The 27,898-nt window shown below is 40.7% G+C and overlaps 1 protein-coding gene across 3 annotated transcripts; it reads left to right on the top strand.

Annotated features, from left to right (window-relative positions):
• The first annotated feature begins 573 nt into the window (after nucleotides 1–573).
• Nucleotides 574–20,599, top strand: FGF5 (fibroblast growth factor 5). Of its 3 annotated transcripts, none has more exons than XM_032861323.1 (3): nucleotides 574–1,013; nucleotides 8,767–8,870; nucleotides 20,252–20,599. In XM_032861323.1, exons 1-3 carry the CDS (start codon nucleotides 653–655, stop codon nucleotides 20,597–20,599), a joined length of 813 nt encoding a protein of 270 aa, XP_032717214.1. In that variant the 5' UTR covers nucleotides 574–652. The 3 variants fall into 3 exon arrangements, with proteins under 3 accessions (XP_032717214.1, XP_032717341.1, XP_032717298.1); XM_032861407.1 differs by lacking the exon at nucleotides 574–1,013 and adding an exon at nucleotides 1,783–1,844; XM_032861450.1 differs by lacking the exon at nucleotides 8,767–8,870 and having other exon boundaries at nucleotides 20,252–20,374.
• Nucleotides 20,600–27,898: the final 7,299 nt, after the last annotated feature.

Genomic DNA, 27,898 nt, shown 5'->3' with positions numbered 1-27,898 from the left:
GCTTCCCAGCACGGGGGCTGTGCCGGCGGACGGGAAGGGAGCCTGGAAACTGGGTCCGGGTGGGCAAGAGTGCGTTGCTGGGGCGCAGGCGTGCGGCGGAGGTGGGCGAGGACGCGAACCCACTTCCACGCTTAGAGCCCCCCCCATCTCGGTTGCTGCCCCCGGAGGACTCAGACGCTCGCCCGCAGCCGAACGCCGCGCGGCACCCGCTCCAGCGCGAGGGGGGCCGGCGGCGCGTGAGAACTGCTGGGGTGCGTGGCCCTGGTCTGCGCGTGCCCAGCGTCGGGGCGCAGCTCCTCTCCTCCCGGCTTCCCCTCCCACTCGCCGTCTCCCATCTCCTCCCTCCTGCACACCCCCGCCCCCGGGGCCGCGCGGCTCCCTGCCCGCACCGGCCGGAGAGCGCGCAAAGCGGCGGGTGAGGGGAGGCTTCGCGGGCGTGCGCCGCGCGGTGAGATCACCGGCGTTATAAATATCCCCGCCGCGGCGCCGGGATCCGCTCGCGTGGCCTCTCGCCCGCCCTCCCTCTCGTCCCCGAGGCTATGTCCACCCGCGGCGGCGAGGGGGGCAGCGCCAGAGGCTCGCAGCCGCGCGGGGGCCACGGAGCCCAGAAGCAGCCCTACAAGATGCACTTAGACACCCGGCGGCTGGAAGAATGAGCTTGTCCTTCCTCCTCCTCCTCTTCCTCAGCCACCTCGTCCTCAGCGCCTGGGCTCGCGGGGAGAAGCACGTCGCCGCCAAAGGGCAACCCGGACCCGCTGCCGCCGGTCGGAGCCCGGGAGGCGCCCGCAGCAGCCGGAGCGGCAGGGGCACGACGTCTTCCTCCTCGTCCTCCGCCTCCCCCTCCCCCGGCGCTTCTCCGGGCAACCGAGGCGGCGGCTTGGAGCAGAGCAGCTTCCAGTGGAGCCCCTCGGGGCGCCGGACCGGCAGCCTGTACTGCAGAGTGGGCATCGGCTTCCATCTGCAGATCTACCCGGATGGCAAAGTCAACGGCTCCCATGAAGCCAACATGTTAAGTAAGTTGCTCCCTCGCCCGGCCAAGCGCGTCCTGAGCGGGCAGCGGGGGGCTCGGGCGGGACCGCGGTTTTGCCCCGGCCCGCGGGGGCACCTTAGGGAACGCGGGCTGCGGGACCCGGCGGCCCCGGGGCGGCCGGCGGCTCGGGGTGCGGATGCGTCCCTGTGGCCGCGCTCGCGCGCCCCTTTCCGGATTAGAGAAATGGCGATTCCTGCGGCGCAGGCGGCCAGCGGCTGGGCTCTCCGGACAGGCGACCTCGTTTCCGCTTGGGGGGGTCCCAGAGGAGCCCCAGCCTGTGCCTGGAGAAGTAACAAGTCCTTCTGCTTGTTTGGTTTCTGTTTACCTCCCGCTTCTGCTTGCCGGGCTAGCATTTTTCAAGAGGCGTCAAAGCGCATCCCTTCTCCTTGCCCAAAACTGAAGTTACTTTTTTTTTTTAGAAGAATCCCATTCACAGGCCGCCCCTCCAACGGCCACCAGGAAGCCCAGAGCAGTATGTATTGTACATGCACGTGTCCCGATTGATATCCACGGCATATACACACCTGCACGTTACATACATACGCAATGTGTACTGTATCGCGGGGGAGACCAAGACAGCCGCTGCCGGGAAGAAGACAGGCGTCTGGAAAGCTGGACACGTTTAGAGAAAGATAGTGGTGGGCATTGGAGTGACTGACTTCAAAGTTGGGTTTAGCAACGTTCAGTGCGTTGAGACCGTGACAGCACCTTGTGAGGAAGTGGCCAGCCTTTGGTTCCCCAGGACGGTTAAGGAAAAGTTCCTTATTTTGGAAGAAACTCAGAGGAGGTTCAATTCCTTACAGGTGCACAGTGTGTTAAGTTTTTTTTTGTTTTTTTTTTTGTTTTTTTTTTTAAAGCAAAGTTTGACATTTTCTTTCTGAGTTCTCTCTCTAGCTGCATCTCTTCCCTTCCCTCTTCCCTTCCGTCCGCGGGCGTTTGCAGCCCGTCACTGCTGCTCCTCGGGTTCCTCTCGCTGCCTCCAGAGCTGCTGGAGAGATGAGACTCGGGGTGTGCACGAGACTGGGACGATCTCTCCGAGGCTTCTCCTCGGTAGGGCCAGATCGCTCATCCGGCAGGGGTCAGCCCAACAGACAGACCCACAGCCGGGGCCTGCGAGATACCCAGGAGGAGCGGGAGCGTGGCCAGAAGGCTGCGCGGCATCCGGTCCCCTGGCTGTCGAGTGTCAGCCCGGGAGCTCGTTCCCAGGTGTGTGGCACCTGCTTCGTTTCAAATCCACGACCCCACGGGCCACTGAGCTTCTCTAACCCCCGGAGGAGCGCGGGCGCCTCGGCGGGGCTGGCAATCTGGCTGCCGCCTGCCAAGCAGGGCTGGAGGTGTGCACGTCGGGGGAGCGGTGCGGGCGGGCACGGCTGCCCCCGGGGGTTCGGGAGGCAGGGTGCGGGAGACCTGGCGGTGCGCGTCCACGCCAGCCCCTGCCCCGCCTCCTGCGAGCTGAGCGGCCCGCGGTGCGCCTGTTTCGCGGTCCTGGAGCCCCGAACCAGAGAGCGCTCTTCCGAGTGTGCCCCCGCGAGCCCCGGGGCCTACCACTCGCTCCGTGGAGGAGGCTGTTTCTACGTTTTAAGGTTCTCCGCACACTTATCAACCAACTCACCGTCTTGGGTCATAAAGGGCAGGCGTGTTAGGGCGAAGGGGACCTTCCCGAGATTTCAGGGGCAGCGAGAGTCGCCATGTACTTCAGTATTTCCACTTGTCTTTCTCATTTCCCCCCACCCAACTTCCCACTCTGATCTTTCCACCTTTCTTTTACAGGAAAACTTTTCCTGTTCCGTTCTTGTAGTTTTATCCAGGAAATTAGCACCAGCACAAGATAACTTCTGTGTTCCCAAGGGAGGACCCAAAGTTAGCATTTAACAGGCTACTGGTTGGATCTCAGGGGGGAAAAGCACGTCTCTAGGGTGGGTTTGGATGTACTAGTGGTCTCTGAAATCCAAACTCCTTCCCAATATACTCACCCTCCTCTCTTGGAAAAGACAGAGATTTTTGAAACTTAGGCCTTGCCAGAAGGGAGGTTCTAGAAAAGCACAGGAAGGAACATGAGAGCAGTTCAACAAAGAATACATTCACCTAAAGGAGGCGTTGACCGATATTGCTATTAACAAGGTTCATTTTATTTTATTTTATTAAAGATTTTATTTATTTGACAGAAACAGATCACAAGTGGGCAGAGAGGCAGGCAGAGAGAGAATCGGAAGCAGGCTCCCTGCTGAGCAGAGAGCCGGTTGTGAGTCTGGATCCTGGCACTCCAGGATTGAGACCTGAGCTGAAGGCAGAGGCTTTAACCCACTGAGCCACCCAGGCGCCCCAAGGTACATTTTATTTTAAAATCCACTTTAAAAAGATACCTAGAAAGGAACAGTGACATTCACTAAAAAACACCTAAATAAAACTTCCTTAATTTAACACGTGCCCCCATTCATTCCTGTTTAGAATAGCCTTTCAGAGTGTGATCTGTCTTTCCGATGGCCGACATCATTCATTCACTCATTCATTCATGTGTGCGTCCTTAAAAGGCTGCCTACATCATTAGCCTTAATATTTTGATTACTTCTGGGAGTTGGGGGATTTTTTAGTTTGTTTTTGCCTTCCATAGATTTTTCTCACAGAGAAAACCATAACTTGAATATTTAAGTCCTGGTGGTTTTCTGCTTTGTGATGTCTGGTGTCCAATACTACTAACTATGATTTCGCTACCACAGCTGGATGGAGAATTTATGAAATATGTCATGTTTAGTGGGAAAGCATGTACTTTGGAAATCTAAGATAAGCCTCTGCCCCAAAGAACTGTGAAAGAGAAACAGAAACCTGCTAATTGTGGACATACACTTCTTTGAAAGCAACACTTGACGGTTTCCTGACACGTACATAGAACTAAGGCATTGGTCATGGACTGTTGGGTAGAGTACATAAGGAAACATTTGTTGTTTAAGTCTCACAGGAGACACAGAGCTGGGACCAAAGAGGACCACAGAGGACACACCAGAGTTTTACCTCACCATCTCATTTTACTGTCTGTGAGTTAGCAATGATAGAAAACTTACATTCCTTTGGTTACAGCATAATATGTGCTACTTCAGAAAACAGTCAAAACCTTGCCATCGAACCGCCTTCTTCTTCTTTTTTTAGTCAAACTGCCTTCTAACAGGTTCTTTTAAACTCAGTAATTTTCTGTAATGTTTGTCAGAAGAGATGCATATAACTATCATTTGATACTAACATTTCTGAAAACTGAATATCTTCTAGTTTTACCATCAGAAGTATACTCTGACCATAGATTTGGAAACACAATTTATTTAGTTAAGGCACACCACTTAATATATTCTTAGCTTCTCTTACACAGTATTTATTCTAGGTTTTGGAGACAGAAAAATAAGTCAGTCTTCATACTCTTAGTATGAAGAAATACTAGGGAAGGATTAAGAAAGATGGACAAACAAGGCAGATGATAAAATCCCGCTGTTGAATAGAAACAAAGGTTTTGCTTTAATTTATACACTTCCAAGTTCAGTTTCAATGCTTCTCTTGACTTATGCTGGGCCATTGACGAACAGGCAGTCAAGTAATTATCCATTCAGGCAGCTAAAGTTGAAGACCATGGTTGCACAAAGCCAAAGTGTTCACATAAAATATGAAAATTCCAATCATATATTCTGACTGAACTGAACCCTTGGTTTTATTAATTTTTGAAAATCTAAATTCACTATCAATTTTGGGGTCATGTAGAGTCAACCTTTTAAGTAGTCCCCCAAGCCTAGCTAAATCTATAGCTATATCTACTGAGCAGAAAAACTCAAATGAAAGATTTCTGTTACTAATTTAATCACTGAAAACTGCTAAGTTGGGTATTTCAAGACTCAGATTTGATAATGGTACAGCATATCTGTTGCTGTGTGAATGCAAGTAGAGAAACTTCAGTTTTGAATTATTTTCTTTGAGGATTTTCAGATGAGCTGTTGAAAGCTTCTGAATACAGGTATCTGTGTCTTGTATGCCATTCACTAAGAAAAGAGAAAAGGGAAAAGTGTACATGACTTTATCAACCATCATTAATAGAGTCCTGTAGTATTAAAAAAAATCTGGAGAGGACAAAGGTTAAAAAAAATCTAGACATATATTCTCTTGGTGAAATAAACTTACTTTGTAATGCATGTCTATGCTTGTAAGTAGTGGATTAGACAATGTGTGGATAAGTTCTTGCCTCCTTCAATCTAGATGTCAACCCTCAAATTCCACCAAGAGAAAGTAGTGTTTTTCTATTAAGTACTGCTTTTTTCTTTTGATTCTCTTACACGTTAACACCCTAAGAAAGATAACACATTGTCACTAGCACTCTAATGGGAAGTAATTACCCTGCTTGACTCCCCAAGCAGAAGGCCAGAATTGCAGGAGAGTAAAATGTGTGTCCATACGTGTGTGCACATGGGGTGTCCTGAAAAAGGAAACAGAGGTTGTGAGAAGGTCAAATTCAGTTTAGTGAACATTCATTGACTATCTGATCTATGAGATATACTTGGCCTTCCACAATTTTGCTTAGGGATACTATCTTGGCATCCATAATGGGAATTGTAAATTCTCATAAAATTTATTATTACTGGCTCTAAAAAGAGTCAGGAAATTACTGAAGTTGAGAAAAATTTAGTTTTAGAGAAATGTTTTCTGGGATTTATATATGTGTGATTTAATGCATGAGGGTTTAAAATATTATATAGAATTCTTTAGTGCCTTCCTGAGATTTGGTATAGTAAAATCAATAATTGTGTGATCTCTTGGAGGTGGGGTCAGGGAGTTGAACTGCAGAATTTGCTCCAACATTCTCATAAAAGAGATCTTGTGAAATTACTGTTGAAATTACGTTGGAAATTATGATCTTAATACCGTTCTCAATATTACATCATAATTACATTAAGATTTAGAAGATCATACCAAAGTTACCTATGTGAAAAAATAATTATTGCATCTGATCTCATCTTTATCTTTCCTGCATTCTTCATAATTTTAAATAGAATATATGCAAAAGTATATTTTAAGCTTTCAATTAAATATAATTTTTAAAAAATTACAAAATCCAGAGGTGCCTGGGTGGCTCAGTGGGTTAAAGCCTCTGCCTTCGGCTTAGGTCATGATCCCAGGGTCCTGGAATAGAGCCCCAGGGCCCCACGTCGGGCTCTCTGCTCAGCGGGGAGCCTGCTTCCCCCACCCCCCGCCTGCCTCTCTGCCTACTTGTGATCTCTCTCTGTCAAATAAATAAATAAAATCTTTAAAAAAATAAAAAAATAAAAAATTATAAAATCCATTCATTCCCAGGCAATATATCATTTTTACACTGGCACTTGCAAGAAAAGAAACCAAGCAGTATATATAATAAAATAATAACCCTTTACATATATTATTTCATCTTCCCTGTGTAATTTGTTATGATGTAAATTTTACATAGCATATACACACAGAATGTACATAGAGTGTATCAGGAAACAAGTGACTCAAAGTGGGTTTTTCTCAAAATAGAATACATTACTTGTCAGAAGCTATAGTTTACATAGGCGAAGCTTTAAACAAATACTTCCGGAGGCTTTGTCTTGACCTCTGAAATGTTAGCCTGTAAACGATACATTCAATAAGAATTCTATCACTTACGCTACCATGTATTTTTTTTCATTAAAACACAGGTTTGTATTTACAAAACCAAGTAATTTTCCAAAGAATGAATAAAAACACTAACAATGTAGAACCATAAGTAAATTGGGGGAAACATCCAACTAACTCTCCTTTTTACCAATCCATATTGGCCCTTTTGTTTCTCTTGCTCCACACGTAGCCAATTTCTCATGTTTCGGTGTCTCATTTTTTAACACATTTAAGCAACATTCACAACATTTCCCCCATCTTCCAAATATCTAAAATCCTTAAGCTGTTTTTAATATTCTGTAAGTGTGATAGAAATATAACTTTGTATCATGTTCTATTAAAGCTTTACTAATAACATCATCACAATGTATTACATCATATCTTGTATCTAACCTTACAAAGCATTCTGTGTGCTTCGTCACTATGTGATAAAATGGTAATGCTTCTAAATCCTTGAGTGTGCATCAGTCAAATAATTTGTACAGCAAACCTATTGAAGAGAGCATCTTGAAAATGTTTTGAAGAAAATAATGAGATGACAGTTTCTTTAGGAATTTCTTCTTAAAAGTGAAAGTAGTCCCTTTCAAGTAGTTTTTTGGTTTTTTGTTTTTGTTTTGTTTTCAAGAAATATCCACTAATAAAGGGGTAGTGGCAGTTTCCTAGAAGTGTTTTGTTTACTCTGGACTAAATATGCTTATAACAAAGACAATAGTTCTTTGGCTACCCCTTTCCCCCCATGAACTTTCTGATCAAGTGTTTTTAAGAAATCAAGTTGAATAAATAAGCAGCAATATTTGCTACAATTATAGGTACTAACTCACATTGTGCAAAAAGTGCCTAATGAAGGTATTCATATATATGTATTTCTGTATGTCATTTATATGTGTATCCACAATATTGCCTTTTTGGTAAATTGAATAATTTTATATGTATTTCAAATACTGCAGGTGGAGGTTACTGTTTTTCAAAATTTCCGGTGAATTTCTCTATTCAGCAGAATATTATTGAGATATCTTACTTAGTATGTATATTCAGAATAATTTAGGTTAAAAGGTTGAGATTTTCTTCCCTTCTCCCATCCTTTCTTCTTTCCTTTCTTTCTTCCTAGGCTAGGTCTCTTCTTAGCTCTAGTGAACTATAAGATTTTGTCCTCCCCTACCAATTTTTTGGCAATTTGAGGTGGGCAGTTAACAAAAAAGCACTATGCTTTTCTCATGTTCATATAAACTATATATGAGTTTATGATAAACAGGCAGGAATTCTAATTATATACAGACTATGAATTTTATCTTAAAATACTGTGTGAACTGTTCTATGTGATTCTCTTGACACAGTTGATGTGGACTTTCAAATTATTATAGGAGACAGAGGAACATGGACTTGATAATGCTAACTATGAAATACTAAATATAAACAGTAATGTAATAAAATACCTCATTAAATTTTTTGCCAGAAAAACCGTTTAAAATGCAGGATGTCCCAAACCATAATGCTTTAACATTCCTTGAGCCAATAATCCTAAATTATTTATAATGCTTTCAACATCTTTTTATGTGTGGTCTTTAAACAAACTATTCACTGAATGATTGAATATGGTATATATTGATTTGTATAGTTATTATAATTTGAGGAGAGGGATTTATTTCATGTAAATAAGTAGAATTTGTCTCTGGCTTTCAGTGTTTATATCAGTCTTGGGCCAGACTTTATGAGATTTAATATTAAAAGCAGTGTATTTTCTCTGATAGAAAACAATGGATGAGAATTAGTTTGAAAAAATTTAAGACTAAGATTGAGAAGATTCTGTTGGTAAACACTGTTTACTAAAAGTGACCTATTTGTAAGGAAAAAAAAATTATTAATGAACCAGAACTAAGTTTTTGAATATTAAAATTTGCTATTTTAAGAGAACACTTGCATGCTAGACTTTTTTTTGAACATAATGAATGTCATGAAAGATATGGATGTTAAATACTGTTTTTTTTTTTTAAATCACAGCTATAAAGAATGAAAAGAATCTATGTAGAAATTTAATTCTACACAATGATATATAGAGGAGTCTGTGTTTTATTTTGGGATTTCTGTCATCCTAGGTATTTTGGAAATATTTGCTGTGTCTCAGGGGATTGTAGGAATACGAGGAGTTTTCAGCAACAAATTTTTAGCGATGTCAAAAAAAGGAAAACTCCACGCAAGTGTAAGTAGAACCACTTTATACTTGTTAAAGGTGTTACGGAGTTTCTACATTTGTAGAATGGAACAAAGTGATTTCCCACATTGGTAGAGGAACAATTTGCTCAGAGGACATAATGTTTTGTTTTTTTTAAATTATATGTACATTTAACCAAGATGTTCTTATAAGTAATCATTTTTATATTTTAGTCACTTGAAAAGATAATATAGAGTCCACAAAAAGTTTTTAAGGATGAATGTATTTGAAAATAGCACTCTCAAAGTGATTGCTACTATTTATTTCTTAAAATTTGTCCAACTGAAGGGAAATATTATGGAAGTGATAATATTATATAACAACTAAAATGTACATATTTGTGGTGATTGTGTGTGCACATTTACTAGATCAGACTCTTATTCAATTTTATAAGCTATTCATGATGTCAGAAATTAGGTCTAAGTAATATAACATATTTTCACATCATTAAGTGTGGAGAGGAATCAATAATGAGAAGATTTTGATCATGCTTAGAGAAATTCAATTTATCCATTTGAGGACTCTCATTTTATAATTTTGTTGCATCAAAAATAATAGTTAAAATTATGAAGACTAATTTTGCACTGAAAAAGTTTTTCAGGCTACTTATATATTTTGTAATCAATTTATAAGTTATAGATTTCTATGTTTTCTGAAAATACTCACTACTTGGGAAGCATTAAAACATTGTAAAGATAATAACTATGTCTAGCTTGGTTTTTCTACTCACAGATTTGATTTACTTGTTTTCGTCCCTATGTACAGCACTTAAAAGTGATTTATGCTTTTTCTGTAGTGTACTAAGATTTGTCACATTATATCATTTTTATAAAGCAATTATTATTTAATGTTAGTCCTTTACTTCTTATTCTCTCTAATTTTTACGAAATGAATTGGAGAAATATTGCTTTTCTGGTTTTTGAAGTATGTAGAAACTTTTAACTAAGAGTGTATTCAATTGAAACTTACGATTTTTCATTTTTACTTACAGATCTTTAAAAAATTCATTGAGAGTTTCATTTGTTTCAATGTGTAAAAATTTCAATTTTCCTTTTTCTAAAGGTGACTTAATACAAGGGGGTAGCAGAATTCAAGCTATCTCTATACTTATTTGAAGATTAAATGAGATAATACATTTAAAACTTAAACAGCATTTGGTACATTGTAAGTGCTCAGTAAATACTAATTGTATACAGTAATCTAAATATAATAGATACTGAAACCTGTTGATTGAGATAAACAAAAACCCTTGCTAACTTCTTTAATCACTGATTATAAGAATTATAAAAAGATTTACCTACTTCATCTTGTGAGGTGAGAAAGCTTTAATACAGTTTTCACAAAGTAATCGCACTTTGATTATTTATTTACAGGGGCAAAGTTCTGCATCAGTGTGCACAAGCAGGGCATGCCATTTTATGAAAAAAATTTGATTTTTAAAAATCCACATGCAGAATATTGAAAACAGTGATCAGACACATCTGAACACAGGAACTTTTTCCCCAGGCTACTTTAAGGTTGTAAATAATTGGAACACTTTCAGAATCTAAACATCTTAATAAAGTGCAGGGCGTGTAAAGAAACTTTCTCATACTGGTTTGTTTTGGGTGAGCATCTTAACTTTTAAATTATTCGATTTATGCTCTAGTACATGCAAAAAATAGCTAAACTTGGGCCAGCTTAAGGATAATTGCCACAGAACTCCTCTGTGCCAGTTAGAAAGGTCACGCCAAAAGGTGAGGTTACATGATTCCCCTGTCAAATGCAAGTACCAAATTTCCAGAAATATGACCCAAATGTCTGAGGACGGCTGGCTGGAATAATGCAGATAACGCAAAAACAGCATCTGTTATTCTTCCTCATCTTGGCAGGCTGAAGTTATTTCATGGAATAGTGACTTTTAAACAGTACAAAGCAAGTCTTGCTCCTGTCACTCATGGAAGCTCTTTGATATAAAAGTCATTCTGATGACTTTGAGGGGAGCTGTAGATGAAAAACTAAGCCCTACGATTATGTGGATTCTTTTTTAAATCAATTGTCCAAGCCCACTTTCTCTTATCTGAGCTTTTATTAGCGCTTTTTCTTTAGATGGAAACCTAATTAAATTATAAAGTGATTTATTTTTAAGGAAGTTGAATTCAGAAATAGTATTAATCCTAGCAATTACCAGTTTTATGCCCAGATGGTTTCTTTCTTGTTTTCTTCTAGTTAAACACATTGAAAAATTGTTCTTGTAACTTTATATATAATTATTTGATTTAGTTTTGATTTGCACAAAATTGCATTATCACAGAAAAAGCTAAAAACCTTTACATTTTAAGATTAAATGTGTAATTTGTGAGCTGCTTTAAATTAATAACTGCCCAGAGACATTTAAAGAGAACTTTATAATCATTTTGCTATGTATATACGCATATATATGAAAGTCATGTTGCACACCTTAAACTTACATAATGTTATGTCAATTATATCTCAACAAAACTGGAAAAAATTTAAAATTAATAGGGTACTTTCAGGGTTTTATCTATAAAGTAAATATGAACCAAAAATGTAAAACATTCATATAATTCTGGAGAAAGTAATTCCCGTATTGTATTGAGAAATATTCATGAATAATTGTAGATTTTCAACTTATTTTTTACAGTAACAATTAGAATATTAAGAATGAGTTGCAGGCACAGACAATGTATTTGCACAGTTCTTTAAAAACTCTTTCATTCACATTACCTCATTACATGATTTGGGGAGGAAGCAGTCTTAGAGATGTTAAATCTTTTCCCAAGTTAACAAGTGGTTGAACCAGAACCATCCTTCTAGAACTCTGTTTCTCTATAAATGCTATAATGCTTTGTAGGTAAAAGCTAGTTGAAAGAAGATGCTGAGTTTTATTTGGAAACAATTTCATTGTTTTCCCCATATTGTTTTATAGGTATAATAATATTTTCATATTACATGACAAAGAATAAATATCGTGGTGCATCCTTACAATATTTTGCTTGTGCTTTGCACCCCCTTCCCCAATTCTGTTTGGATTCTTTTCCCCCATCTATTTCTGTGTCTCTAGTACTCGACTAAAGTCTAGAGAAGCAGAGGGGATGTGGTCCCCGCAGAACTTACCACAGAATTTCACACCTGCTGGTCACTCAGTATGATGATGTGTTGCATAGGGGACGCCTCTCAAGATGAATTTTCAAAGCAGGAGTGAGCTCTGCTTTGTTCGTTGAAGTGTTTCATTTGGAAAATGCTTCCGTATCAGCGACACAAAGATGGCAGACAGGAAAGAGAGCCCGGAATGGGTCACCCCTCGGCAACATTTGTGCTCATGTTCTTCTTGTGCTAAGTTTAATTCAGTAAGAGAAATTTTCTCTTGGCACCAAGTATGCAGGTGAACGAGTGCACAAAGACGTGCACACGGAGATGACTGAAGTTCAAACAAAATTTCACTAGAATATTCCAAGCACGAGTGCAGCCCGCTTCCTACCACCGTGCAGGTGTTCTCAGCGTTCTGTGCAAGGATGAAGGCGTCTGGTCTTCCCCTTGTCAAGGTGTGCTGGGAATCATTGCGGTGGGAGCCGATGTCTGCCTCCCAAGAGCCATGAGGGTTAGTCAGACAGAGCCTTCGCTGGGACTCCACTCCCCTCCTCAACTCATTCCAGGCTGAGGTACTTGTGGAAATGAGCTCGCTTCTCTTGCTGTCTCTCTCTGCCTGCTTTCTGTTCCTGTTCCTTCCTCACTCTGTTCCTGCTCTCTCCTCAGCTTCCTTATCTCTGTTGAAATCCCCACGGAGAGCCCTTCTGGGTTTGTCTGAGGTGGGTCCAGATGTAGGAGTGAGAAACCTTGAGTGCAGGGGTTACCGACACAGATTGTGTCATTCTAGTTAAATTAAACCTAGTCTTTTACCTAATCTTTTTCTTCCTTGGTTTTATCAGCTGTAAGCAGAGGAAAACTAAAGTAACCATCTATTGTGATAGTTGAGCAGTTTAAATGAGATAATACATATGAAAGATCTAGAATAGCGCCTGGGGGTGGGAGGAAATAAATTCAGCATTTATTTTTTAAAGACTTTTTAAAATTTAAGAGTGAGAGAGAATGCGGGTACACTAGCAGGGGAAGGGGGGAGAGTTAGAGGGAGAAGCAGACTCTGTGTTGAGCAGGGACGCCCAAGCAGGCTCCATCCCAGGACCCTGGGATCATGACCTGAGCCAAAGGCAGACACTTAACCGACAGAGCCACTCAGGTGCCCAGTGTTCACCATTTAATTTAAGAAAGATCCTCCTTAATTTGCTCTGAGACAGCTGTGTGATGATCCTGTCTCCTTTCTCAGGAGAAGACTTCCTGATTTCGGGGTCAGGCAGCTGTGACCCTTCAGATATTTAGATCAGCCTCAATCCTATTTATCACGGACACTTTTTTCCTTTAGGTCCAGATTTTTTGTGTCCACAGGAGCCCCTTATCTCCAGAGTTTTCCTTTTTTTCAAAGAACCTAATTCAAAAGCAAAATTCTCAGGCTCAAGCTCTTACGAGACAAGGATTTCTTATGATCATAATCTCATAATTCTTTTAGAGCCCTGTTGCATCTTGTTTTTTCCCTAAAGAAAACGGAAATCCTGGAAGAGATGGTTATCATGGTTTTTTTTTCAGCCTTTTCATAAAATATGCAAGATAGCATGTTGTCTATTGGAGAAAAAACATTTTAGCTTATTTTAAAGGTCCAGAGAGAAGCATGTGGTAGAATTATTTTTGTTTCTCAGGGTTTTAGGGGATCATGTTTGGAAGGAAAGCTAATTGCAGAGTTTACGAAACAGGCATGGAATGTGTGCTTGATCAGCCCTGAGCAAGGACTAGAACGTCTTCCTTTCCTGGTTGCGGAGAGTGCCAGCTGGCTGGCCCGGGATGGGAGTCTGGAGTGGACTTCCTGCGCTGGGGGCAGTGTGAGGAGGAGTCAGCAGCCCCAAGAGCTCTGCGTGTTTACTGAAAGGGGGAATGGAGGCTTGAGCAATAGTTACCATCATCATAAAAAAAAATGACACATTAAGCACTACACTCTCCCAGTCCAGACCTTGAGCTCTCCAAAGGCATTTGACTAGAAACTCCCCTTGCCCTCTAAGGACTTTCATCTTACATAGTAAAACCAAATGTCCATTAGTTCAGGCTCAAAAACGGGCTCAGGGCTGGGCCTTTGCAGTAAATGCCAGTTTTCCCTCAAATTCACACTACGTGAAACTAGCTAGAGAGCCTGTTTTATTGAGGAAATCTGGGTGTGATGAGTGGACTTACAGCTCCAGAGTTCCATTTCAGCCGAAAGCTGGAGACGGTGCTCTGTTTCACCAATGGTGTGGAGAATGGCATTGTTTCTCATCAGTATTTTAACACGGAGCAACTTCCAGACAGGTAGGACTAGACGGAAGTCTAGGAGATGCCCTTGGGTTTGTGTGGTGTGAAGGAGCTGGCACTGAGGCGTTGGGAGATGGGAGCTTGAAGTCACAGGTGCCTACCTCCGCGCTTGGTAAACATGGGGCTTTACAGAATTGTTTTCTTTCCTTCTCTGACCAGAGAATTAGATAATAGCATCCTGCTTGTCTTGGGATGATTGTGAGGGAGAAACAGGAGACATAAATTCCCCGGCACATAGGAGCCCTCAGTAGGCCAGCTTTTTGAGTTATTAAGAGCATCAGAGAGAAAATTCTTACCTCCCCTGCATCAGGTCACACGGGATGCTGGTTAATGACGTAATTCCAGGGTCTCACCTTAGACTTACTAAAAACGACCTCTGCAGATAGGGCCTGGGGAATCTGCATTTTGAACTGGCTCCCGGAATAATTTTAGTTCAATTCGTAAAATTTGGAGGGGGAGAAATCCGGTGGTCGTTTTTCTTCATTACATTATGTCAGGCTGGTTTATTATTATTTTTGTTTTAGTTTTTATTTATTTATTTGACAGAGAGATCACAAGTAGGCAGAGAGGCAGGTGGTGGTGGGGGGAAGCAGGCTCCCTGTTAAGCAGAGAGCCCGATGTGGGGCTCGATCCTAGGACCCTGAGATCATGACCTGAGCCAAAGGCATATGCTTAACGACTGAGCCACCCAGGCGCCCCACATTGGTTTATTATTAAATCCAACTTATATATTCCCTTGGTCACTCAGGATGAAGAACAGAGATATAGAATGGACAGATGGTCAGTGCAAAGCAGGAAGCAGGCTATGCCCTGGAGATAGCATAGTGTGGCTGCAACTGACCTCTGGGAAACCTTTGTAGTCAAGAGTAAAAGACGGCCCTATGGGGGAATGCCGCCCTGTGCTGGGGTACTCTGGAAGTAGTTGGAACAGGGTCTGCCTTTTAGCCTTTAATCACCACCAAAGGTGGGGCGCCTTTGGTCAGGGAACATTCAGCACAACCACACAAGACAGCCTAGGCTAAGGGCACCTGGCCGGGGTAGCCCCATCAGTGGGAACAGGGGTGGGACCCAAGAAGCACTGACAGGAGACAGGGGAACCAGACGCAGGGATGCAAGCAGTAAGGGAACTTTGCTTAAAGTACAATTTGGTTTATAATTGTTTTTATTACAGTCTATAATAATGTTTTAATTATTTAATAATATAAATTGGCTGTAGCCCACAATAACATTGTAATTATTTGTATTTGGTTAATTATTCCTTCACAAGGTTTTTCAAAAGAGGGAGGCAAATCAAAGAAAACAAAGCAAAATAAAGAACTAAAATTGAAGGGCGCCTGTGTGGCTCAGTGGGTTAAGCCTCTGCTTTCGGCTCAGGTCATGGTCTCAGAGTCCTGGGATCGAACCCCGCATCGGGCTCTCTGCTCAGCAGGTAGCCTGCTTCCCCCCCAACCCCCGCCGCCTGCCTCTCTGCCTACTTGTGATCTCTGTCTGTCAAATAAATAAATAAAATCTTTAAAAAAAAAGAACTAAAATTGATTAAATACCCCACAAACTGCAAGGACTATACTGGTGTAGGTCCAGATTCACTCTTCTCCGTCCCTTTCTGCATGCTACATACGTGTTTCTGCTGCATGAAGTGAGAACAGCAGCTCGTTCCCGGCGACATCCTCCATCATCACACACCAGGGTATTTACGAAGGAATGAAACTATGTTAAGAGGTTTTAGAAAGCTTTTAAAAAATAATGTTTCAGAAAGAATTTTCTGTTTGGCTTATTTGACCCTCAGATTTCAATTAAGCGGAATTAGTCTTTTCTAAAATATCCAGTTAATCAAAGTTTTACTTTCTTTGAACTGAATTTGACCTTTCTTCTAAACATCCATTGTATGTTCTCGCTGTGGGAAGAGATGAGTAGAAACAAGGCACAGAGTCCTTCTAATCCAAAATTTCTTGTTTTCCTTAATGGCACTCTTTCTCTTCCTCTGAAGAATTAGGCTATACAAGCAAAAAATAGCTTCATTTGTTCAAGTTTCATTTGTTTTGTCCATTAGGACTATATTAAATTGCATTAGGACTGTACCAAGTTACATAAAAATTAGCCGAACATTTCATTTTAATTTTACAATTATGATCTGTTGAATGTAACGTGTTTTTACACTTGCAAGATCAGGGAGAAATTAAGGAGAAAAACGCATCATTTAATTCAACAAAGAGTGTGGACAGGACTGTGTCTGTTTTGTTTTTCATTGGAAAAGTGGCAACTAGCAGAGTGCCTGACATGTGATACATAGCCGGGAAGCATCTGTTGAGTAGACCCGTAAAAATGAATTTTTTCATAGATATGGGTTCTTTAGGACCATTTTAGTGTTCGGTTTTGCGATGGCCGCTGGTGCTAGCTCATTGCGGCCATGGGGCTCCTGAGTTCAGTAGCTTACCTGAAATCTCATTCACCTCTCCACTTCACACCCGCGCTATAGAAAAAGTCTTTCTGGCAGCTTCACTTTATCTAGGAAAATAATGTAGTTCTATTATTGAAAAAAATATGTGTTTTGCCAAAGGACTTCTTATAATTCAAAGGAGATTTAAAAAATTAAAAACCGCCTGGAAAACTGACCATCCGAAACTGTGTGACGGTAAACGCATATGTATATTTGAACACCTGTAGCTAAGACCCGTATTGCTTACTGAGTCTCTGCCATATAAACGGTTCGTGCATGACATGAGGGACAGAAGTTAGGGTTAGGGCCACCGTCGTTTCTGAACAAGGCCAGGAGTCGTGCTCCTCAAGAAGAAACTAGATCTCCTGATGAAAAAATTCACAGAAGGGTTTGTTTCAGATGGTTCTGTTCCATCGCAGCTGGAAGACTTTTTCAGACAAAACACGAATTTAGAAGTCCATTGAGAAAGCCAAAACAGTCTGAGTGCCTTCACTCCTACTCTCATGTGGGGGCCGGAAAGGTAGTGGGGTATCCCGTAGTGTGTGGGTCCTCGGATTCAGGGCACCTCTGCCCCCGGTGACAGTCAGTGACCCTTGGAAAATCTAGAGCCCAAAGAGGCTTCTTTCCTCTTAAGAGCTGAAGAACATGAATCCTAAGGAGGGAAAGAAGAAGGTTTTAGACAGAATAATTTGAGCGGGTGGAACTGGGGGGCTTCCACCCATATGAAGGCTCTAAGACGGGATTGCTGTAAGTTAAATTCAGCGCGGGTGTGTGTGTGTGTGTGTGTGTGTGTGTGTGTGTGTGTCGGCAAAGGAAAGGTTAAATACTGCAGTACACTTTAAAAAAAAAGTCAACATTGAACAAAGCAATCACTGCTATCCTTTTTCAGGAAAATGGATTTTTGTCAAACATGAGTAAAGTCAGGTCAAGGTATAATGTATAAATTTTTAAAAATGTTTTCAAGCACATTTGAAAAAAAAAATATGAGGCAGGGTAAATATACCCGCTACTCTCTTTGATGAAGCCCCATATGCCTTTCTAAAATGTGTGTCCTTCTATGCAGCAGAAAACATTACAGATGGCTATAGCTTTTATTTTAAAATAAGACTTTAGGATTATCAAATGAAATGCGACAGCATTTACGCCCTTTTAAAAGCCAAGCTATTAAAAAAAATCTACATTGACTTGTAAGAAAGTCTTTTTAATAAAAAATAGGAACAGTAAGTGCGTCCTGTTGTACAGAGACATCAGCACTGTGCCCTTGACCTAGACATAGGCTGGTAGGGACGTCAGGATTCGAGGAACGCCATAGGTGGTGGTTCTTGAAAACACCCGCGTCCCGCGGCTGTAAGTTCCTGGCCTTCCAATAAAGAGCCTTATTGACTGAACTATGCTTGAATGTAAATAACTTGGGCAAAGTGTCGTACAGAACGTCGGCATGCTGCTGGGAGCTGTCGGAAGCACCCTGAAATCGCTTGTCTTCCAGTATCATCAGTGCTTTGCACAAGCCAACAAATTCATGTGACCACCAAGAGTGGATCTACGTAGATTGCCTTGCCGTGTTCTGACTTTCAGATGCTGAGAGAAAAGCATGGCATTATTAGAAAAAGCAAGAAAAAAAAAAAAAAGAACTCTTAATTCCAGTGTAGTACTTCTTGGTCTGGTATGAAAAGGATATCTCATATATATTTTGTGTTTTTCTCTACAGACATCAGCATATTTGGTGCTCACAAACCCAGGAACTCTAGATAATGGGGCTCCCCGCCACTGTGAAACCTGGTGGTCTGGTCTAGGATAGGAATCCTTATTCTTTGGGACTTTTAGCCTCTTTCGCATTTGAGGAAAGCCACCCATCTTTTCCCTAGAAAAATATTTTGGTGCTCCCAATAGCCCTATGGATAAGGATTGTGGATAAGGAGCCTAAAGCTTGCCCTCGATGGGCAAGATTGACATTTGATTGCATATCTGTCTCTGTGTTCATGCTTTTGCCCCATACATTTTCCTTTAATTCCTCAACAGAATCTTCTGCTAACAGTGAATTGTTTACGTGAAAATTTCAAAGTAATTTAAAAACAGTAACAGAATTTAAATATATTAAGAGTTCCTGTCATTTTTATTTTTTTTTTTTTACTTTTTAAAGATTTTATTTATTTATTTGACAGACAGAGATCACAAGTAGGCAGAGAGGCAGGCAGAGAGAGAGAGAGGAGGAAGCAGGCTCCCTGCTGAGCAGAGAGCCCGATGCGGGGCTCGATCCCACGTCCCTGGGATCATGACCTGAGCCGAAGGCAGAGGCTTTAACCCACTGAGCCACCCAGGCGCCCCTCCTGTCGTTTTTATAAATATTGGTATTATTTCACTAAGTACACAGTAAAGAGAAAACCATCAGCAGGACAAGCATGGCAAACGATGCATCTTCAGAGCTCTCCCTGGCCAACTGTGTCAGCCTGACCTCCTCTTCTTCTACCACACATCCTGTGGGATTACTACCTCCATTACTTGCTACTACCTGTGGAAGTTGCTACCTATAGTAGTGTCTTGCTGACCTGTGGACACACTGTTTCACCTCTGAGAACCCTTTCTCATGTCACCTGCGTTACTAATATCTTGTTGTGCTTGAAGACTCAGCTCAAATGTCATCTTTTCTAGAAGACTTCTCGGCCCTCTGCCCGGCCACCTCCAGCCTCCTGGATCCCTTCCTCTGTGCTGTCATTGTACCCTCTGCAGACTGTGATCATAAGTCCGCTATCAAGCCTCACCGTGATGGACACTTACTTGTCTGCTTTTTCCGCTATTCTGGGAACATTTCAAGGGCAGACATTGTGTGTGTGTGTGTGTGTCAGTGTGTCTGTGTCTGGAGAGGGAGAGAGAGATCTGGATGAAGTATTGCTAATGACTCCAAAAGTAACTTTTTCTTCTTGGCATCGAATATTCTCTCCTGAGTCACTGTGTGAAGATATATTTTTTCCTGAAGAACTCGAACACATGCAATATTAATAGGGCCATATGCTACCCCTCTCTCAGCACCATGAATCACACTGACAACACTGAAAAATGTATCCTTGTTTCAAAGGAATAATATGACCCCATTTCTCTGAACATGAATTCATGTTTTACCAGGCAATTGTTCCTTAGTAATTCAGTTCTATTTATTTTCTTAATGGCTTAAGAGGGGGAAAAATAACTTAAAATTTTAGAAGCTAATTCTTTCACTGCCAATCTCAAAGTAGTTTAAAAACCGTAACAGAGTTTCAATATACTAAGAGTTCCTGTTAGCCTTTTTATATGCATTGATATTATTGCGCTAAGAACATAGTAAACTGAAAGCAGCATTCCAAAAATGAATCAAGTAGGGAGGTAGAAACGAAAAGTAGTAGTTTAAAGCAACCTTTTAAAAGAAGCGATGGGCCTTTACGAGAATGGATGGAGGAGGAGGCCTTCCATCCGGAATTCTCGGTTTTCTTCACAGTGTAAGGCCTCGTTTTCTTGCGTGCTGAAAATAGTATTACTGCTTCAGTTTCTTCTTTTCTCTCCCTAGGCCAGATTTACAGATGACTGCAAGTTCAGGGAGCGATTTCAAGAAAACAGCTATAACACCTACGCTTCGGCGATACACAGAACTGAGCCTGCGGGCCGGGAGTGGTACGTGGCCCTCAACAAGAGAGGGAAGGCTAAGCGGGGCTGCAGCCCGCGGGTCAAACCCCAGCACGTCTCCACTCACTTCCTGCCCAGGTTCAAGCAGCTAGAGCAGCCAGAACTTTCTTTCACGGTCACCATTCCTGAGAAGAAAAAGCCACCCAGTCCTGTCAAGCCGAAGGTGCCCGTGTCTGCCCCTCGGAAGAGTCCCAACACCGTGAAATACAGACTCAAGTTCCGCTTCGGGTAACCTTCTTCTTGGCCTTGGAAAAACCAGGCCTTCCCTCGGGAGCTTCCAGGGCTGTGCTGACGACTCTGAGAAAGAAGAATATTGGGTCCAGCTCCAGCTCTCCTGCACCGTCTCGAAGTCAGGTCACGGGTTTCAGTGCCACCGAAACAAAGATGTTTTCTGAGAGGAGCTGAACCGGAATTCTTCGTGCAAAGTGGGGAGCACACGGCTTCAGCGCCCAAGACGGGAAAGCCTTCTGCTCTGTGCTTACTGGCACCCAGTATGTTCTGGAAGTTCAACAGCGCGGACTACGTACTCTTCCGGCTTTTACAGATCAACCTGAAAGAACACACATGATACATTTTTATTTTTGGTTTCCAAAGAATATTTTGATGCAGATGAAATATTTTTATTAACTTTTGTTTTTGTTTTTTTGGTTTTTTTTTTAAAAAGTACCTCTGCATTGAGCATATTTTCTTACTTTTTTATTTTAATTAATATGACATAACCATTTGAATGCAGTTTATGAATATAAATGTGTTTATAGCCCATTTGTAACGTGGATTTTTTTCATTTTTCTTATTCATTGCACTTTTAATTTTTGTTATTATTGTTATTTTCTTTTTTTTACCATACCTCAGATAATGTAAGTTTAGTTCTTCGTCTTAAAATGCTTCAATTCTCTTCAACGGTACCAAAGATTCAGCTTAGATCTGTGTGTGTGTGCGCATGTGTGTGTGCGTGTGTGTAAATTTGTGGCAGTATGTGGAATCCTGCCCTGTAGGTGGCTGGGCTATCGTGGGCTGGGACTAAGGAGAAAATATAAGGATTTTTGGATGGAGTTATAAGTTGGAGATAAGGAAGAGAATTCAAGGCCCGGGTACACTACGTTTGCAGGATTTACTAGGATCTCATTCTGCCTTCATTTCCCTATCTACCCCTCCTGCCCTCATTCTTGAACAGCTGGAGGAATACATTTTATTCTGTCCGTCAAGCACACACTATGATACCAGAGCGCTTTAAAATACCTCTTGTATGACCCTCTGCTATCCCCACTGTACAGAGCCACAGGGAGCAGCCCACTTAGCAGAAGAACATGGAGACCAGAAGGAGATGAATCGTGTAACAGTCATGCATGTCGAGTGCCGCTGTCAAAAATATTCTTATTACTCAGCCTAACGCCCTTTGAGTTTGCTCTCTTGAAGGTAACCATTCCAGTGAATAGATGGCCCTCTACAATAGATACTTTCTGATGTAGATTTTTAGAAAACTGGCCATGCCCTGTGGGAAATTCAGGGCTGGGAACTTGGTAATTGACAATGGCACTTGACTCTCAACCCGGACACTGAATGCTGGGCATGAATCACAGAAAATTTAACTTAAGAGAATTTACATAATTTATATGTTTTTTTGGGCAATCATTTCTATGGAGGTCTATAAAATGTGTTTATACTCAGAAATGTGCCAATAAAAAACGTACAGCTAAAGCTTAGAAGTATGTCTTTCATAGGAAGAGCAAAAGAGTTCACAGAAAACCTGTGTCTGATAGTTAAACATGCTTCTTTTCTTTTAAAGGATGCTGGCGAATTTTTTTAAGGTATGGTTTATTTTGGTGCACAAATGCAAAGTTGAAATTTATCACAATTGAACTTACTACTACTTAAGCAGTTTGCTTTTTTTTTTAATGGAAACAAAGTATACACATATTAATAGATGAAATCACCCATTGACAAAAATATCATGCCTGTACTCTAGTATTGTGTTTTATTATAAATCCAATAATCTGACTAAATATTGTTTGCATCCAATACATGATTTTAAAAAATACAAAATGAAATACTACAAAAATTTTCTTTAATTTATACATTTTAATTCTCTTGAATTAAATGAAACAAGACTTTGGAGACAAAATATGTCTAACTCTTATCCAACTGTCATATCACCTTATATGCCCAGTAGAAAACTGAAAATAACTCTTTGGTTTATTCTAATACATTGTTAAGAATTGTGCACTGTGTATTAAGTTCTTAGTACACATGAAGAATTAAAGTTGTAAAACAGAACTGTAGACACGTATTCCTAAACGGGCAAGGAAGAGATGATATTAATGATGATTAACAACATGCTGAATTGACACATATATTATATTAGGCTAATGCTGCTGGTAGTTTATGTTAGCCATAAAATAATAGCTTGATTTGATCAGTATATGAAAATTAAAATAGGATAGTTACTAAATATATATTATGCAAGTCAGGACTCATTAATTTCAAAATTTAAAGGCAAGCTAAAATTTGAAAAAAATTTAAATTACACTTATCTTCAGTTTTCTGGCCATACACAATTACATTTAATTAATGCTCGCTGAAGCTTAAAGTTACCCAAATTAATTAATTAAATGAACTCATGTACAGAAAACATGCATAAATAGAACTCCTTACTAATACCTATAACTTTTGATGGGAGGGGTCTTTGCTTACGTTGTTTTGATAATTTTCAAGTAACTTGGCCCATCTAACATCAAATGAAGTTGTTTAATCACGGTTATATTTATCTAAAAAATTCTATGCATTTGGCGCTAAAATTTAGAACCTAATTTGCCTAGAAGAGAGATGGCAAATACCTTCTGATTGACAATTCAGTATTATTAGTTATATTATGTTTAATTTAAGAAAGTCTTTATTTGGAACATCTATAGAAGTTAAGTATAGGTTTCCAATAAGATGTAATAACACTGATTTTTATTTCACAAATGATACTGTCACTTCCTTCTAAAGAAACTAATTTGAGAGTGTGGGTGTATATAAATTATCTGCATTCTTTTACTGAGTTATAGTGGGCCAGCAGTTCAAAGTCATGTGATGACAATAAAGGATAATGCCAAAATTTATTTCTGAATATAATAATTATATTGTTTTAGATGCTTTTTCCTCTTATCCCTGAAAATAAAACACCATATATCTGGTAGATGAATTTTCTATAAAATTGATCTTGAAATAGAAAACTAAATAATTTTCTTACATTAACATTTTTTACCCTTCCAAAGGACAGAGGAACTAAGCTAGGACTTCCCACATTTTCAACAACAAAATGAAAATATTACACAAACCAAAACCTTGAATCCTGGCACCATTTTTACAGTTGTAGAAAATAATTGTACAGTTAATTTTTTAATTAAAAGAGTATTGCAGGCATGGCTGCACTGAGAAACAACCAAAAATAATTTGTCAAAGGAATTCTACATGTCCTTTAAGATTTTTTCATTGCTACATCTCAATTTTGATCATGTGAAATCTATTTTTAAGCCAATGATCTTTTTATTTTATTTATTTTAAAGATCTTATTTATTGAATCGACAGAGAGAGCTCAAGCAGGGGGAGTGGTAGGCAGAGGGAGAGGGAGAAGCAGGCTCCCCGTTGATCGAGGAGCCCCATGTGGGGCTCCATCCCTGGACCCCGGGATCATGACCTGAGCTGAAGGCAGGCACTTACCTAACTGAACCACCCAGGCACCCTTTCTCAAAACTTTTAAAAAAGATCATTGGTTTGGGACATCTGGGTGGTTCAGTCAGTTAAGTGTCTGCCTTCAGCTCAGGTCATGATCCCAGGGTCCTGGGATGGAGCCCCACATGGGGCTCCTCGATCAACGGGGAACCTGCTTCTCCCTCTCCCTCTGCCTACCACTCCCCCTGCTTGAGCTCTCTCTGTCAAATAAATTTTAAAAAATCTTTAAAATAAAAAGTTTTGAGAGAAGGAAACTTTAAATAAAAGAACAGGACTCATCAGTTTTTGTCTTTTAGCAATAAGTCCAATTGTGAGCTACTTTTTGAGATAAGATTGTCATATAATTTATTAGTCAAAGAAAAGAGTTAGCCCCTCCATCTCACTTTGCGTGTTGGAAAGTCTCAGGAGAGAGGGGGAGGAAAAACCAGCCTGAGCTGAACTGGTGTTGGCACTTTTACATCTGAGAATCACAAACAACATTCAGATACACCACGAGACAACTTAGCTACAAATCATCCATCAGTTTTTAAGCAATTTTATGTAATAAAAATAGTGATTAGAAATCAAGAGCTCTTGCATACTTTTTATTTTATTAAATTATTGTTTTTCTGACTCTGCCATATATTTGCAAGTCATTCTGCCTCATTTCATTGTCCACCATATGGTCTTTAACATATTTTTCAGCTTTGTCATGGATTGTTGAGTCTTAAAACGTTGAGGTACCAAAAAAAGGACATGGTTCCTTTTCAGATAAAACTAAAAATCAGTGTCCAGATTATAGTGGGTAATCACATGAAAAAGATGTTCAATGAAGTGATCAACATAGATATTTGTATCTTTTAAGATTTTGTTTGAGAGAGAGAGAAAGAAGGAGCATGAGTGGATGTGGGAGAGACAGAGGGAGAGGAAGAAGCAGGCTCCCCGCTGAACAGGGAACCCAATGTGGGGCCTGGTCCCAAGACCCTGGGAACATGACCTGAACCATAAGGAGATGCTCAACTGACTGAGCCACCCAGGTGCCCCATACAGAGATATTTTTTAAAGGCCTTGTCTGGGATTAAAAAAGAAAAAGAAAAACAAAACAAAACAAAAAAAAAAAACAACCAAGTGTGAGATTGGATCCAGAGATTTACAAAATGGCATCAACTCTGGGCTTAGCATTTTACAAAGGACTTTGCAAATTTGAATTAATCCAGAGGGAATGGTAAGAGTAGTATCATTGTTGATAATCAGTAGTTCTAAGACCTTATTAAACATGTAATTCTTGAACATATCTGTTTTGAATGAAATCCCACTTTCCCCATGAAGCCTTCTAGAAAGTCACAAATATGAGTAATCTGATCTTGACACCACTCCTGCAAATCCGTACAGCTCATGACATGCGTTCCCTCATCATGGCCTTATTTCCCGATTATTCTGTGTTTTCTGAGATCCTGCTTTGCACAAGGCATCCAACTAGTGAAATATTCCTTTATTTGCTCCATACTTGTTCAGTGCACTCTTCGTGAATGCTAACTTCAGTGGACACTCAGAGTTTGAATACTGGAGGGAATACATCTGTCCTTGTACATTGCCCAATCCAAGTTCCGGCTAATCAAAAGAACTTAAGAAATGCTCTTAGCTGATAGCAATTTTGAATGGCATGTCCCTCTGACTTAAAGACTCTGTGAAGCCTATGGGATATTCTACTTACTCCAGAACTTGGTATGTAATTGTATTTACCTATAGCTTCCTGGCGTATGTTAAGTGTTCAAAAATGCTTATAGAATGGATTTAATGAAGGTAATGATGACAGAAGTTCATGCCACATACGAAGTGGCACAGAATCCTGCAAGAATAAGAACACATGCTACCCCTCACTATACTTGGACTTCTCAAACACAAATCCCGAGTCCAAACTAAAAATATCAGGCACTTGAAAGCTGCATTTAAGTACCAATAAATCACCCACTGTATGAAACTTCAATGTAATTGGTCATCAAAACAATAGCTTACTACACAAACCCTGATGCTCTCACTATTTGGAATTCAAACAAGCAGTCCAGTGGGATGTCAGCAGGTATCAGTGGGAGAGTGAAGACATTTCTTTCTGGTAATTTGTTCCTTCCTTTAACTCAGATAAACTCTCTCAGAGAAGACCAACTTTCTCTGTACCCTACAGAGAGATTAGTGAATACGTAATCAATCAGTGACAGGTCTGGTTCCAATGTGTTTCTCATTAAATTCTCTGTCGTTTTCTCTGTGGGAAACTGGGAAATTTATCAGATTTTCCAAAAGGGTGCTGAATTTCTGCTGAGGAGGCCACACAATGTCTTTTACTCTCTGGAGTGCAATTATGTCTCTGCTTTCCCAGCAGTGATTCATTTTACCATAGGGCTCTCTTTGTAGGATGTGTCTTTATAACCTGTTTCCATACTTCAACACAGGTGATATGTTCACATTTTTTAAAGTTCGCTGGTTGTCCTACATCCTCCTCAGCAACGGGCCCCTGAGAGTAAGCAAAACTGCAGACTAGCCTATTAAATGGACCAGAAGGTACACAAAGGCCTTCCTAACAGTCACATCCTAATGGAACATGGGAGAGAGTAAGTTTAAATTTTAGGAACAAAAAGCTGCAAAGAAGTTGTATGTTCTCAGCCTGTGCTTTTCTGTGCATGAAGGATGCTCTACAAAGAGGTGAAAATGTGTTTTCTGTTGAACTAATGGCAGAAAAGCAGAACAGCAGTCATCTCAGTGACCGCGCTGATCCCCTCTGAGACCTGCCGTTCTTGTCAATTACGATTAGGAAGGAAAGTCATGCCCATTGGCGTTGCCACGTTAGTTGTATCGCTGGATCGTAAAATTGGGTCAGCTACGAGAGAGTCCGTTTCCACCTTAGAAATCATGTCGTCTGAGATCCTCAGCCTTCCCCATCTGGAGAGCAAGAGCGCAAATGAGAAAGAGACACACGTCCCAGCTTGCTGGCCCAGAGCTCAAACCACAAGCTCTCTCTACCAGTCAAGGGAGTTTAATGTTTAATGATGCAAAATCAACTCTGTCTAGCAGACTCAGTCCAAAGGAGCCTCCTCGAACTAAAGCAATAATGATTTCTTAGTTGCTAATAATTTATGGCACAAATCTCTAATACATTTCTAATAAAAAGCATTCAATGTTCATTTAACTCCTTACAGTACACTAGCATTGTTCTGGATTCTGGGGGTAAAACTAAAATAAAGAACTTGTCTGCATATTGGGGGGGGTTGCTTACTTTCTTGCTTGTATTATCAGGGCAATGGATCATATATTTTGTGTGTTACACCCAGTTCTCCGTGAGTTAAGGATGACTCTTATTCCTGTTAAAGGAATTCAATATGTTAGGATACTACGTACCACAACTGACTCAAAATCTTAAGCCATAGGTTACATTATGTACTTCAGAAGTATTTTACCAGTTTCTTTGGCTCTCCCTTTGAGAATTTATAGCATGATTTCCACTGGTTATTGACAAGATGCAAGATAATTCTATGTTCATTATGAGATAATTAAGAGTCTGATAGAACATAAGAAAATGGACTGTATGTAGGCTGTTCTAGGAAGACGTCAAATCCCATCAATTGTAACCAAGCCTAGCCTGATAGCTGGGCTTGGAAGCTCAGTGATCATCTCATCCCAGGATTGCTCAAAAATGGTGAAAACTGACTTGCGCTTGTGAAATTCTGATTTCTTCTCCAGGACAAAAGATGTACACAGGATAGAAACAATTTTGTCTGTGGATTAAAAAATGAAAGTGCGAATGTGGTCCCGAGTCTCCCCCTAACTTTTCAGCTGTCTTTCTACC

This window comes from Lontra canadensis, unplaced genomic scaffold (genome assembly GCF_010015895.1).
Source record: "Lontra canadensis isolate GAN:19392208 unplaced genomic scaffold, GSC_riverotter_1.0 scaffold1, whole genome shotgun sequence".
Classification (NCBI taxonomy): domain Eukaryota; kingdom Metazoa; phylum Chordata; class Mammalia; order Carnivora; family Mustelidae; genus Lontra; species Lontra canadensis.
Note: the sequence above shows the minus strand (reverse complement) of the source record. Positions and strands in the feature narration are given on the sequence as shown.